The following is a 14,948-nucleotide window of genomic DNA, read 5'->3' as shown; positions in this document are numbered from 1 at the left end:
CTTCTTCTAAGTATAGACTCGGGACTTAGTCTATCGGACTCCGTTTTGGGCGTTGGCCATCAGGAGGGAAACGTATGTGGAGTTTGTATGCTTTGGATCTGTCGAAGAACTCCCCGAATTCTGACTAATCTCCCCTTTTATTTCAAAATTTCGTCCAATCATCGTCCAGTAACTCTTTCGTGAGAACGGATGAGAGGGGGATGAATGAGGGGTAACCATTTCCCATCTGAGCGAGATTTTTAACCAGATACGGGAAAAACAGAGGATGTTCTCTTCGATGAAAGGAAATAACATTTGTTATCTGGTTTTTCCCACGTCTAAAACAATATTTTTTTCACAAAAACGAAGTAATATTTTGTGTTGATATTTTACCATTATTAATAAAAATTCACAAATTATACCCAGGGCCTTTCGGGTCTCACACCTGTATTAAATGACCTGTGTAATGCAACCGCAGGCATTGAATTTTGGTTCGAAACAACATACAACAACTGTAATAAGCAACCATTTCTGTGAATATATCTGGTCTAAACTATTGTTCAACGTTTCCCCCTTCCTAATATAATGAATTAGTCTAAACTCTCGTTCAAACCCACCTCGGGCACTTCTCCCACCCTTGAAATTAGGTGCAGGTGTTAATGAATTAGTCTAGCAACAAAAAAATTCATTTCAGTTTGTTCGAAATTGTCCAAAAAACAAAAGAAATGCGAAGTGCTGTCATTAGAAGATCGTATTAAAGTTATCACAACAACAATTAGCGGCGAAGTTTAACTGTGGGGAAAACAAAATTGATTTTATCGTAGACCTACAGTATTTTCCTTGGGGGTATAAAATATTGTACACGATACAATTAATCGACTGATCTCATCGTTTGATAAAATTTATTTTTATTTATTTATTTTGAAGCTCATATACAGTACATGTGTGATAAATAGTTTCTGTATCAACCTACCTTATTTCCACAATATTTTTATAAAAAATAATATCCAAGTAATTTTCGCACACAAAATATTCAAAAAACAATAAATGCATTAATGCAAAAATCAATTTTGCAGGCAACCTTTCTTTTTCGATTCCGCAATGACAATCACAGAATGTAATGAAATCGTATAATAAAAAAAAAAGTAATAAAATCATTTTATTAATTAATAATTTTTCTTATTGTACTTAAGAAAATATTAAATATTAAAAAAATACAGTATTTTTAAAGTTAAAATAAGATTGAACTAACAAATACCAAAACCAAAGTGATGTAGACATATGACGCGCTCGTATATCAATGATGTAATAATACACGTAACTGAGGAGTGAATGAAGGCAACCAAGTTGAATTAATTAAGTTGGAAAAAAGAAAGTATACATTATAATCGAGAAAATGCGATATTGTATTAATCTTTAAAATATTGGTATTAAATCTGTCTTATAAAATTACGACGACTCCTGTAAATCAAGTTATCCGATAAGAATACAATACAATACTGTACCAATATATCCCTATCGTTGAAAAAATTCACTTATTTTTGCTCACCTCGAGTTTTGCTTAGAAATGGCTAAAAAGTGCACAAAATACATACGGAAATATGGGATTACAGCACCACCTGTATTGAACAACCACCTGTCTAAAAGGCCACTTTTTGAAGGAACCATGGGTGGTCGTCTTAGACACGTTTTACTGTGTATATATATATATACACATACAGTAAAACCTGTCTAAGACGACCACCCACGGTTATATATATAAAACTTCCAAAGCCCAATACATTGATACTCAACTAAAGTAATGGTTATATGGTTATATCTAAAGCAGTGATTCTCAACCTTTTTTTCATCATGGTACACTTTTAATAATTTAAAAATTTGGTGGCACATATGGTTACTTCGGTAAGTACTGCAGGACAACTGGTGGCATCATAACAGTGATTTTCAAAAGCAGTTGGCTATTTAGGTCACATTTTCTAAACACCTTGGTAACTACCAGCAGTTACCAGTAACACCAGTTACAATTTCCAAATGCGCACTAGGAAGGTAGAACTAACTGATTGAACTACTTGTCTGACATCACTTATGTATGGGTATTTGCAGTGGTGGCACACTTCAAAAATCTCACAGCACAGTGGTAGAGAATCACTGCTCTAAAATTTAAATACGTCTGGAAGCAAAGATTTGCTCAGAGGTTCAGGTAGAGTAACTGGCAAGCATACCAAACAGTAAGTGGAGGTTGCAGGTTCAAGCCCTGCTCAAGACTAGTTCTTTTCTTCTAGATGGTTCTAAATTATTTAATAAATTATTAAAATTATAATTATTATTTTAGATAAGAGATGGCACCCAACATCTACCTCTCGTACCAAATTACTTAATATCTATCTAATCATTAATAACAACAAATTTATAGCCCCATTTATTAAGACATTCATTTGATCAAATGTCAATATATAGGGCATCAGAAAGTTTATTATATAAACAAAAAAAATGGTAAAAATGCAAGAAGAAAATACAGAAAATTGTAAAACTTTATGAAACTCTAAAAATAATATATCAATCAGTAAAAAAACTATTAAACAGTACTCTATATTATTTCATTCAGATTAAAATGTTAGTTTTAGTTTTTCTTTTGTAAATATATGTCTATCAAAATATTATTAATATAACTTAAATATACTTGTAATTTTTATTTATAGTTTACTAATTATAATTTTTGTAATCAGGCAGAATATATTGTATCATGCTGTTCTTGTAATCTATAATGGGTTCAAATGTTTGTAATTTGTTTTTATCTGCATCATAGCAAAGAGTGCCAGTATGCATAAGTAAATAACAATATATTAAAATGTAAAGTATTTTATAATGAGAAAATTGTTTTAAAATTTATATATCACTGAAGTTGTTTTTCATGGTACATTATTGTGAAAGTATTGTCATAATATAAATACTTACATCTTCGAGGATCTTCATCTGATGTATCAGGAACAAAATATTCTCCAAGACCACAGTCTACTTCTCCATCACAAACCCAACCATGAGGAATACATTGATGAGTAACTGCACATTGAAAGTGTCCAGGTGTACATGTTCGTGGTGCTAAAAAAAAATACAATTTTTTTTAATTCATAAGAATAAAACTATAATTTAATTTGTTATTTCATTCAAATACCAATATCCAACATAAAGTTAATTCTTCAAATTAAACTGATTTTAAGTCTAATGGTTATTACCTTTTTAATAAAAAAAAAAAATTATAGTACAGTTACACTGAAATTGCATTCTTCTTTTTCTTTTTCTCAGAAAAATATATTTAAATAATTCAGTCTTAAGCAATTTTCAATGTTGATTAATCAACTCATTGTTTACACATTCTACAATCCTGCTAAGAGTCTCCTATCCAAAGGGATAAAAGGAGTAAAGACTTATTGTATTGAGCAACCCTCTTATATTTTTTAACCAAAGGTTAAAAAATATAAGAGGGTTGCTCAATACAATAAGTGAAATGACAAGATTAGCACATTGAAGTCAATTCCCATAGATTTTATGGGCATTGGCATATCCCATTAATTTACAATGATCATAATTTTTCCAAGTAATGTATTTCCTTTGTTCATACAAACCTGATTGTCAAATTTTTGAGCTCTGACTTTTCTGGATCTTTGATAAAGCTTTTAGTTGCTAATAAATCTGCTAGATGGCAGTAATCTGCCTTGTGTTCATGGCAATAATTTGTAATGATGGACAATCACAAAACCGTCATTGTGCATTTTGTAAAGTTTATTTTATTTTTATCATCAAAACGAACAATGTATCTGAAAATGATCAGAAAATAATCTGTTCTCTAGATTAGGCATGGCCAACATATGGCCCGCGGACCAGATCCAGCTTGTCTAATGCATTTATGTGGCCTGCGATCAATCTTTCAATAATAGCTACTGAATTCTCGAATAGGTTTGAGAGCAGCATATTTGGTTTTCACTAAAAACTAAGTTTTATGACTAAAGAGACTCAGGAATTACAATTTGATTAAATGGAGTTTTGCTCAGGAAATATTCCATGAAAAATTCTGATGCCTAAAAAAAAGAAGGTCAACAACTCACTGTGCATTTAGAGTTAACCCTCCATTACAAATCTCTTAAGTACAGCGTAGAGTGTTGATAAAGCATGATAAGGAGAAAAATGTGTATCTGTAATCTCTATCTACAATTCAGTCTCTATGGGGTGACACCACAATGAGATCTCGCACCACCTCAAAATCTTCCTACGGCAGCCTCTGGTTCGGCCCGTGAGAAAAGTTTTCTTTCCAATTTTGCCCGGGGGTAAAAACTGTTGGCTACCCCTGATCTAGATAATAATTCCAGTTCAAAATTTGATGAAAAAATTAATAACACTAGTGTTGAGGCTAATTTGTTAACAAACCTCATTGATTTTTTGGTATTGGAATGTTATAGCCCTAACCTGATCCATAAATATGACTTCCTGGAGAAAACCAATGCCTTCATAGACTATAGGAACCAACTCTTCCATTCCGAAGCCATTGAATTGCCATTACTGCTAATTATGTTTGCATTAATAATTTCAAGTGACACTCAACTTCCAGTTTTTACAGCACTAACATATCATCATACATCGTCCTTGGCAATCAATTTCTGATGTTGTTAATGGATGCCACTTTTGTCTGATGTTAGAAAGATAACTGTTTTTTACTTGCAATTTGTGCTGACAAATGGTCAACAACTTAAAATGTGAGTCACAAACAGTAATCCTTTTCCATGAAGCATTATTGTTAATAATCCTTTAACAAAGTAGAAGGATGCCAACATAGTCATTCTTCATTCTCCATGGTCAGCTGCAGTCAGTACAAGGAAAGTAAACTATGAAATATTATCTCAACATCAACAGGTTTGAGAGCAGCATATTTGGTTTTCACTAAAAACTAAGTTTTATGACTAAAAAGACTCAGGAATTACAATTTGAATATATGGATTTTTGCTCAGGAAATATTCCAGTTCTCTAAAGCAAATCCATCCAACCAGCTTTTGGCATGTTTAGAAATCTCCCACTAATTCTCAGTAAAAAAATCATTTTCCTCAAGCTTAGAAACTGAACTGCACATAAACTTGTATGAATGAAGACAGTCTTCTTGTTTCAACACTTGTATTTCATTGTGGACACCAAAAACTTTTCATATAGTTTATCAAGAAATACTCCCACAGATGAAAAATTTTTGGCATAAAAACAAACCACTTGAATCCAGATGTTCCACTTAATAATTAATTACATGTAGTTTTAGGAGTAGCAAACCAGTTAGTTATCTCTGGAATAATTAATGATTTTAAAAATATGTATGAGAAGTTAAATAATGTATGCATGTATGTACAATAGAATGGGGCAATTTCAAAAATAATGTATGCATGTATGTACTGTGCAATAGAATGGGCAATTTCAAAAATTGCCCCATTCTATTGTACATACATGCATACATTATTTAACTTCTCATACGTATTTTTAAAATCATTAATTATCAAACACATTTTTAATTCTTGTCATATTTTATTTTTAAAAATATCAACTCCTATTGAGACAATATAACATATAAAAGAAAATATAAAATATTTTTATATCATTATTTCTATTGTGTACTTTTCTTATTTTAATTAAAAAAACAATAAATAAAACTGTTAAAATGCTTACGACAGTCTTCCGGTTCATCTGATCCATCTGAACAGTCTGGCACATAATTACATTTCCATCTTAATGGTATGCACTTCTCACGATCAGCACACAAAAACTGGTCATCTAAACATACTAGAAAAAAAAATTATACATATAATTATAGCAAAATATATAAATATATATATTTATTTTTAAATTTTCCTCGTTATATAATAATTCAATCTTAAATATATAATTAGACAAAGTCAGACAGGGGAGGGATTGAGCTACAGTGGATGCCATTTATTTCATTAAATTTTATACAGTTTATGCATTTATTATGTTTATTTCAAAATTCTTTTATGTTTTGTTTCTACTTATGGTATCTATCACTCATAAAGTGATAAAGGTTTTAAGAAGGGTTGAATTTTGTTTATGTCAGAAGAGGAGAGGAGTTACAAACTTGTACAAACTAGGACAAAAGGGGGAGGGGAAATAAAATTTTCAAGAAGAATGCGGATATAATTTATGGACAGCAAAATTATTGCTAGAGAAATATAAAAATGAAATAAGTGACAAAATTGTAGAACAACTAATACTGCTAAAGCGTGTTTACAAATCCAATTTTAAGCACAAAACCGGCAGAATTTCTTAAGGACATTATCAACATGGGATTCATAAACATATTTCCCAATATAACAATTGTTCAAATTTTTTTAACTTTACTTATGAGTGTAGCAGAAGGTGAGAGATCATTTAGTGTTCTGAAAAGAATTAAAACATATCTACGATCGACAATGTGTCAGGAACGATTAAATGGACAAGCAACACTCAACATTAATTATCAGATAGTGCATATTTTAGAATATTCTGAAATAATCAGTGAATTTGCTAATGTTAAAGCATGCAAAGCTTTGATAAAATAATTAAATATAATAATTCAAAAAATATTAAATACTGTTGAATTTATTTTCTTGTCCACAATTTTATTTTAAATTTTGAAGGGCCTCTAAAATATCAGTTGCCCTGGGCCTCGCATTTTCTCCAAAAGGCCCTGTATTATATATTTATATATACTCTCAAACAAAAAAGAAAGAAGATATACAAAGCACACACATTCTAAGTGAAACATCTTTGCATTTTCTCAGTGATAATCAGACTTTTAAGGTGTCTTATTAAATGACTTACGTATGCAAATTTAAGCTCACTCCTGTTATATATGTGTTTGTCTTGGTCATAATTACCATAATAGTGAAGTATTCAACATTTTTGTAAATATGTTCTTTTTAAAATGTGTCAGCACATCAAGAAGAGCAATCTTCTCCAGTTTTAAAACCAAAATGGACCTAGGCCAGGAACAGGCACATGTAAAATACAATGTAAATGCAGATAGATAAAACAACAATTTCTGAATTTTCTGCCAAAATCACAACAAAAAATCAAGAAAAGCATATTTTTTCTTTTTACACACTGAAAATTTGCTGTCAGAATGTAACCAATGATTACTGATGTCCACTCTAATCACAAGGGCCTATTTCAATTCAAAAAACAGCAGATACTTTTCATTGGTATATGTATAGATGATTCACAAAATCTGGTATAATAGCTGATAAATACTTAGATTTAGTATGTATAGATGATGTCTGATTTAATGTACTTATTTAAAACTGTTTATTGTTTACTAGTTCTTAATATATTTTACTTTATTCAATATTAAGATCTTTTTCATCTAATTAACTGTATCAGTGCAACTGCTATGTATATCATTAGGCCAAAATCACATACCTTGTCTTCAAAATTTATAAAATTGTCAATCTAAATTATATTAGTATTTAACTAAAATAATTCCTAAAGTTCATCTTTAACCAACTATTATTCTAAATCCTAATTTTCTCCATTTTGTCAAATAATACAGATTTTGTCCTTATTAATTTTTAAATTCCTTATCCTTTTCTAGTTTCTCTCCTAATTTACCTCTACTCTCAATAATCAAAAATACATCATCTATACAACTTCACATAATGATATATTATTGATTACTGAAATTCCTTTCACTGACTAGTAACTTGTAACAGTGTATAACATGCAGAAAATTCCTAGAATGGAATAAAATACTCACATAACTTACACAACCTCATCTCTGAAGTGGCTATTGAAAGCATTACAATGGTATGCAATTTAGAAGGTACTATCTCAAACATTAAAATGTTCTTTTTTCTGTTTCATCTTCATTAGATATTTATTGTAAATATATATAAAGAACTAAGCTTAAATAGTCTAGAATCATCAAATTATTAAATACTGTATTTTTGGCTAACTACTGTATTAATAATTAAAATAATTTATCATAAAGGTTTTTAACATAAGATTTAGAGATAAGATTTTTAACAGTCATTGTCAGGCTAGTCGTTTGAAAACTGAACAAAACATAGACTGAACATTTTTAAACATACTGATGTTCTTTACAGGATAAACTGCTATCTTGTACTAATAATAATTATTATAAATTTTTAATTAATTTTAATTAGTAATCAATTATTGAACTTAATCCAAAAATTATTGTAATTCATATTAGCACAAAATAGCAATCTAACCTCCGACTTTTATGATAGATTGTGGAAGTGGAATGAATCTGATGACAAACAGAAATAGAGCATTCCTTAGGGGAATTGCTAAAGCATAAAGGTTAGAAAGAGACTTGTGATAACTGATCCCAGAAGTTTTCTGATAAAATGTCACTTTAAGAACTATGGGTAACTACAACTAATTATTTATTATTTATATATCTATAAATAATGTACTCTGTATGCATATCAGCTCAAAATTCAATAATTTTCCCTGTCAATGATGGGGAAAATACTCCTCATAACACCAATCATGTATAATGATGGACAAGAAATGCCAAAAGTTTTTAAGCACAACTATAACATTATGCACAATAAATCAATCACGACTTTAACTGATTATGCCACAGAGCATGGGTTACAGCAAATCTAGGAAAAGCTAAAATAATTTAAAAAGTCTTTAAGGAAAAATATATATAAGCAATAGAAATCCTTGAAATTTATAAAGCCTTCATAGAGGGAGAATGTATCAATTCCCAGGACTCTGAAACTCTATCTGAGGTGTGACAGATGTTTTATGACATCCTGCTGGTTGGATTCTAACTAATGAATAATTATTATATAATCTACAGGGAACTTACTGTGTAATGCATCATAACTGATTTTAATTTTAAATTTTTATTTTCAAGCCAATATCATAGAATGAAACCTGGTTGTTCCATAATTTAAAATTCCAAAAACATGAATGAAGATGCATTCCATTTTAAATGATAAAAGGTTTTATTTGCATTTTTCCCAATTCTAAATTCATGTGATCTACCACCTTTTACACCTGAAATCTTCATTTATTTACTAGTATTATTTATTTTCCAATTTGTTTGTTATTTTGAGTTTGGAGTTGAGTTTAGAGTCAATTTTTGGGGCATGAAACAATTAAGGTATAACAGAATATTCTAGCCAAAAATTATAAGTATATCAGAAATATTTAATTATGAATGATAATTCAATTCAATTAAGATATTTTAACAATCCATTATAACCCAGCTTCTATTTTCAATTAAATACAAACAACACCTTAACACTGAAATAGTTAGATCACTAAATATTTTTCAGCTCTATCGATGAGCCCTCATCAGATAAATAGTGTTCAAATTCAGAACGAATTAACATCGAACATTTCTTCAATAATTTTTAAATGAAATTAACATAAAGAAAAAGAAATTAGCATCAAGAAAAGAATTAGCATCAAGAAAAAGAAAAAGAACAAGAACATAGTTCTTGTTCTTTTTCTTGATGCTAATTCCATGATGAATGATATAATTAGTACTAAGTTCACATACCAAAAGGAGATCAGGCATATAATAGAGGAGCTTTCCAAACAAAAGAACTCCTCATGGTATATAAAAGGGCCCCTAATTTATATTGGATACATTGAAATGTCAAGGAAGAAGAAACTAAAGCAGAGATATACAGAATCCCAATAGTTAATGAAGAGCTTAGCCTAAAAATGGCTTATGTTGGGGCAAGTAGAAAGAATTTAAAACCAAAGTTAAAGAACACCAATATGATGTAAGGAAAAGGAAAGAAGGCACAGCTTTGGCAGCAATCGCAAATGTACAAGAAACTTCAGTAATTTAAAAGGAATGTAAAATCATTAATGAAGTGCACTCGCCTATACAGCTATGATTAAAGAAAAAATTGAGATTTTTAAACACAAACTTAGAAATGAACGTGTTAATGCAGGGACACAGAGCGATTTCTAAGAGCATGGAGATACGCAATTACAAAAAGACTTTGGACAAGAAAAACATCTTGTTGTATGTGCAGCAATACTGGGCAGTTAACAATCTTAAATATTACATAGTTATAATATTGTATTAATTTATTTGAGACAGTTTATTGTTGTTATAATAACTGATATTTTTAAATTTATTGTAAAAATTCATTAACTATATTCTTGTTCTTTTTCTTGATGTTAATTTCATTTTAAAAATCTTTGAAGAAATATTCAATGTTAAATTATTCGAAATTCAAACACTATTTATCTGACAAGGGCTCATCAGTAAAGCTGAAAAATGTTTAGTAAAGTGATTTAACTACCCAGTGTTAAGGTGTTGTTTGTATTTAATTAAGATGTTTTATTCAAATCTCTAAAATAATTAAAAGGGAATAATAAACTTAGTTATTCAATGTACTAGGTGTATAAGCTTAAATCCACTGTTTTTTAGTCAGAAAAACACATGTTTTTGTCTTAGAAAGCAAAAACAAATTTATTCAAAATACTTTCCCTCACTAGCGACACATTTTTTCCATCTCTCGGGCAATGTGTGGATACCATGCCAAAAAAATTCCTTCTCTTTCGAGGCAAACCACTCATCAAGCCATTTTTGGATGTCTTCGTAAGAATCAAAATGCCGCTCATTGAGTGCGTGGCCCATCGATGAAAACAGGTGATAGTCAGAAGGGACCAGGTCTGGTGAATAAGCAGAATGGGGTAGCACCTCCCAGTTGAGTGTCTCCAAGTAGTTTCAGACCAATGTTGACACGCAATGGTGCATTGATGTGGAGGAAAATCAGCTTGTTGTGTCTTTGCTGGTAATCTGGCCTTTTTTCACGTAGAGCACAGTGCAATTTGATCAGTTGTTGGTGGTAGTGGTGGGCATTGACAGTTTCACCATGTTTCAATAGCTCATAGTAGACAATACCCTGCTGATCCCACCAAACGCAGAGCATTGTCTTTCATCCAAAGCGATTTTGTCTTGGGGAAGATGTTGGTTTGCCTGGATCAACCCATAATTTCTTGCATTTAGAATTCTTGAAATATATCCATTTCTCATCACCAGTTACAATTCGATGCAGAAACGACTTTCTTTTTTGTCTGGCGAGCAAGATTTCGCATGTGTTTTGGCGTCGCTCCATCTGTCTATCATTCAATTCATGCGGCATCCATTTTCCGATTTTCTGAATCTTTCCCATGGCATGTAGATGCATGGAAATGGCTGGCTTAGTAACACCCAATTGCTCAGCAAGCATTTTTTGCAATTGGGTATCATCCTCATCCAAAACAGCCTGCAGTTGATGGTCCTCGACCCTCCTGGGCCGATTTTCATGCTTCTTGTCGCTCAAGTCAAAATTTCCGTCTTTGAACTGACAAAACCAATCTCTGCACGTGGTTTCCGATAAAGCACTGTCGCCATAGGGCTCCACAAGTATTTGATGTGCTTCGGCAGCCGATTTCTTCAAATTGAAGCAGAAAAGCAAAACTTGCCGCATATGTTTTTTTTTTTTTTTTTAGGCACAAAAGTAGACATGATTACCAAAGGAAAAATATATGTTGTTGTATGAAATTGCTGATGATGTGCCCTGATTAATGTTGACAGATGTCAAAATCATCAAAAAAATATGGCGTTGTCATGGTAGCTTAATACGCTCACTTATGCCATCTATTAGCAAACAGCAGATTTAATCTTATACACCTGGTAAATTCTCTGTAATTTTAAATAAAATCTTATTGACTGAATTTCCAATTCTTAATATGTTATAATTATTAACAATTCTGTTACATTATTGAATTATTTCAATCTATTTTAAATTTTTTTAATGCACAAAAATGTAAACAATAATTATAAGAAAAATAGACCAAAATATATTTAATTTGAAGTAAAAATCCATAATATAATATTTAATAATTCAATAAATCAGTAACAAATACATATTTAAAATTCCAGCAACTCATTTATTCATAACTATTTTTGGCCACATTTAAGGGTCTTCCACAAGTTGTTCTTAATCAAACATCAACATATGTGAAAGAACAAAAAAGAAATAATTTTAGATCATAGAACATTGGTCAAATTTAATACATTATAATATACAATTTTTTATAAAATTTAAACATAAAAGACAGAATAAAATAAATAATAAAAACACAGATCAAATGAAAACAAGAAAAGATGTCTAGAGGAGCACAATGTCAGGATATTTCATATAATGACCTCCACGCTTAAGAAATCATTCTAATGTCATTTGAGTTTGTAGATTTGGCTCTTGGTGAGAAGTTATAGCTGTCTAAATCAGAGTTATGTGCTGGTCTTATAATACTTGCTCTTTTAAGGTTAACTTCCATGCACTAAACCATGGCACAGAAAAAGGGACAGTGACATTATCGTTTCTGGAGTCATCTCATGCTCTCTGACTTTTGCTTTTCAGAGTGAGAGATGGTTCCAATGTATTCCAGCTCAACATTTAATCTATGATCTTTAACTGTTCAAAATAAATATGAGATACTAGTGTGATAACCTGGGAAATGTTTAAATAGTAAAAAGAATTATAAATTTTGACATAAAATCAAAGAAAAAATTTTAAGTAAAAGAAAGGCAAAATTTTATCAACTTCCCCATCTCTCTTTCATCTACTCTAATTCAGAGGATGTTGAAGTTTCTGCAGAAATGAAAGTTTTGCAAGGAATGACCGAATCAGAAACAGATTCTAATTGGTCATCAAATTTCTAATAAAAAGGGAAGTCACCCTTAATCCAGGCTGCTTTTTAGTCACCCTAAATAGCCGAAGCTTTAGTTATGTGATAGCCCAGTGTCAGAAGATATTAGTAGTTCCCATCAACCCTCTTCCCGATAATAAGATGAACATGCAAAGTTAACAAGAACAAGGTTCTCACGATGTCCAAGGTAGTATATTATCTATGTAAGCTCTCTCATTCAGTGGCCATATCCTAAGGTCTTAGCCAATAGCCAGAGTTGTTATATTCCGAGTCGTATTTAGTTTTTATTATACACCATATACGTATAATTAATATATTCTATGTATATACTTTGTATGCTTAATCCAGGTTATATATGTTACCACTAAAGCTCGAAAGCCATTAATGTGTACATTACCTAGCTAATCTGCAGATTAACAAGGGTAATCCGTTAATTAAAGTTGCGAAAATTGTTTCATTTCTCAAATTACCTAGGTGATGTGCAGAGTATCTAGGTAATCTGCACATTATCTACTAGGCACTCGGTAAAGTGAAAATAAGATCTTTGCTGGAACAACAAAAACGTTTCTGTACGCTTAAATTAACATAGTGTTGTTTATTTAATTTTCGATATCTAAAGAATCAAGTTAATACAATCAATCAACCAACAAATTAGTTAATAGAATCAATCATCAATCAAGTAAAAAATTGTAATACAAAAAATCAGTTTAAAATATTATTACAATTAGGGAAATGGGGGATTATATAGATTACCATCTATGGAATTTTGGAACTTTGAGTATATATCTGAACTGAGGGGACCCAGACAAGTTCAACGATACCCTACTTTTGGACTAGAGACGAAAAATAAGAAAGTTATCATACTTTTTCCGGTGATTGCATGATAAAATTGTGCGTTAATGTTACCTTTGGTGACTAAAATGGCAGCTCATCTCTGATTCCAGCAAACCAAAGAAAGAAAACAGTGGGGACGCATGTTCTAACCTAACCTAACCTTTATCTAATAAATTACCATAATTATTACCAACCAAATTATTAAAATAGGTTAGGTTAGGTTTGAACGTGTGTCCCCACTGTTTTCTTTCTTTGGTTTGCTGGAATCAGAGATGAGTTGTCATTTTAGTCACCATAGGTAACATTAACCAATTGTGCTTACTTATTAGTGCAGTCTAAAGATTGGTGACTGAATTACATAGCAATTGATTTTTGTGACAAGCACACCTATTTGTGGTACATTTATTTGTGGCAAAGATCTTATTTTCACTTCACCGAGTGCCTAGTAGGTAATGTGCAGATTACCTAGATACTCTGCACATTACCTAGGTAATTTGAGAAATGGAACAATTTTCACATCTTTAACGGATCACCCTAGTTAATCTGCAAATTAGCTAGGTAATGTACACATTAACAGCTTTCAAGCTTTAGCGGTAACATCTATATAAATAAATAGTTAGCTTATCAAAAGGAAATTGTCCAGTTTCCATCTCGTGAATTGACACATCTCCTCCTCCACTCAATGATATTATACATCCCCTCCTCCAATCGACAATATAACATAACCCTTTGCACTCAACATTATCCTCGATGTTGCCACTCAGATCAAGTAAAGTCTTCCCACGTGCACGAGAAATAAAAAAGTTATTCGTAAGTTAGAATGTAAACAAAATTAATTATTCTAACTGGTGTCTGGACTGACATAGACAGAGATCTCACAATCTTTAGTCTTCCTTAAGTTTAAGTATAAATAAACATTTATTATAAAAAATTAAAAAATTTATTCCAATCAATATAATTGAATTGAAAACAAGATTATTATAAACAACATAATTTAATAAACAAATCAGAAAATAAAATTATTGTCAGTTTTAACCAAACATAAACAATACATTATTAATAAATATAATTGTCAATATTTCCATATTTAATTGTATACTAATCATTTTGAAAATAACAAGAATAAATAGATATTTAAAATAGAAAATAAAATGTATGTTAAGTACAAGAGTAAGTCAATAATTAATGCCATTTTGATTTAGTTATTTATTTATTATGCACAGAAAATTACATATTATTAGTCAAATAGTTTAATATTCAATTTAATTATTTAATAAATTGATCTGATCAATTCAACTATGAAATTTTATTTATAACAAAATATACATATTTAATAGCTAATACATTTCAATCTTCTTGATATCTTTCTTGCAGGATATCTTCAGAAAATAATAAAAAACAAATAGTTGAAAGAT

General features: G+C 30.6%; 1 protein-coding gene across 1 annotated transcript in view; it reads right to left on the bottom strand.

Moving 5' to 3' along the window:
• Positions 1-14,948, bottom strand: part of LOC111630688 (low-density lipoprotein receptor-related protein 1-like) — a 138,289-nt gene that overhangs the window by 107,956 nt on the left and 15,385 nt on the right. Inside the window, exons 2-3 of the mRNA XM_023374831.1 lie at positions 5,677-5,790; positions 2,935-3,078 (exon numbers count right to left, since the gene is read on the bottom strand). Of these exons, the coding sequence (XP_023230599.1) occupies positions 2,935-3,078; positions 5,677-5,790 (258 nt within the window). The remainder of the gene's footprint in view (positions 1-2,934; positions 3,079-5,676; positions 5,791-14,948) is intronic.

This window comes from Centruroides sculpturatus, unplaced genomic scaffold, assembly GCF_000671375.1.
Source record: "Centruroides sculpturatus isolate CEXI.00-Female unplaced genomic scaffold, Cexi_2.0 scaffold20, whole genome shotgun sequence".
NCBI lineage: Eukaryota > Metazoa > Arthropoda > Arachnida > Scorpiones > Buthidae > Centruroides > Centruroides sculpturatus.
Note: the sequence above shows the minus strand (reverse complement) of the source record. Positions and strands in the feature narration are given on the sequence as shown.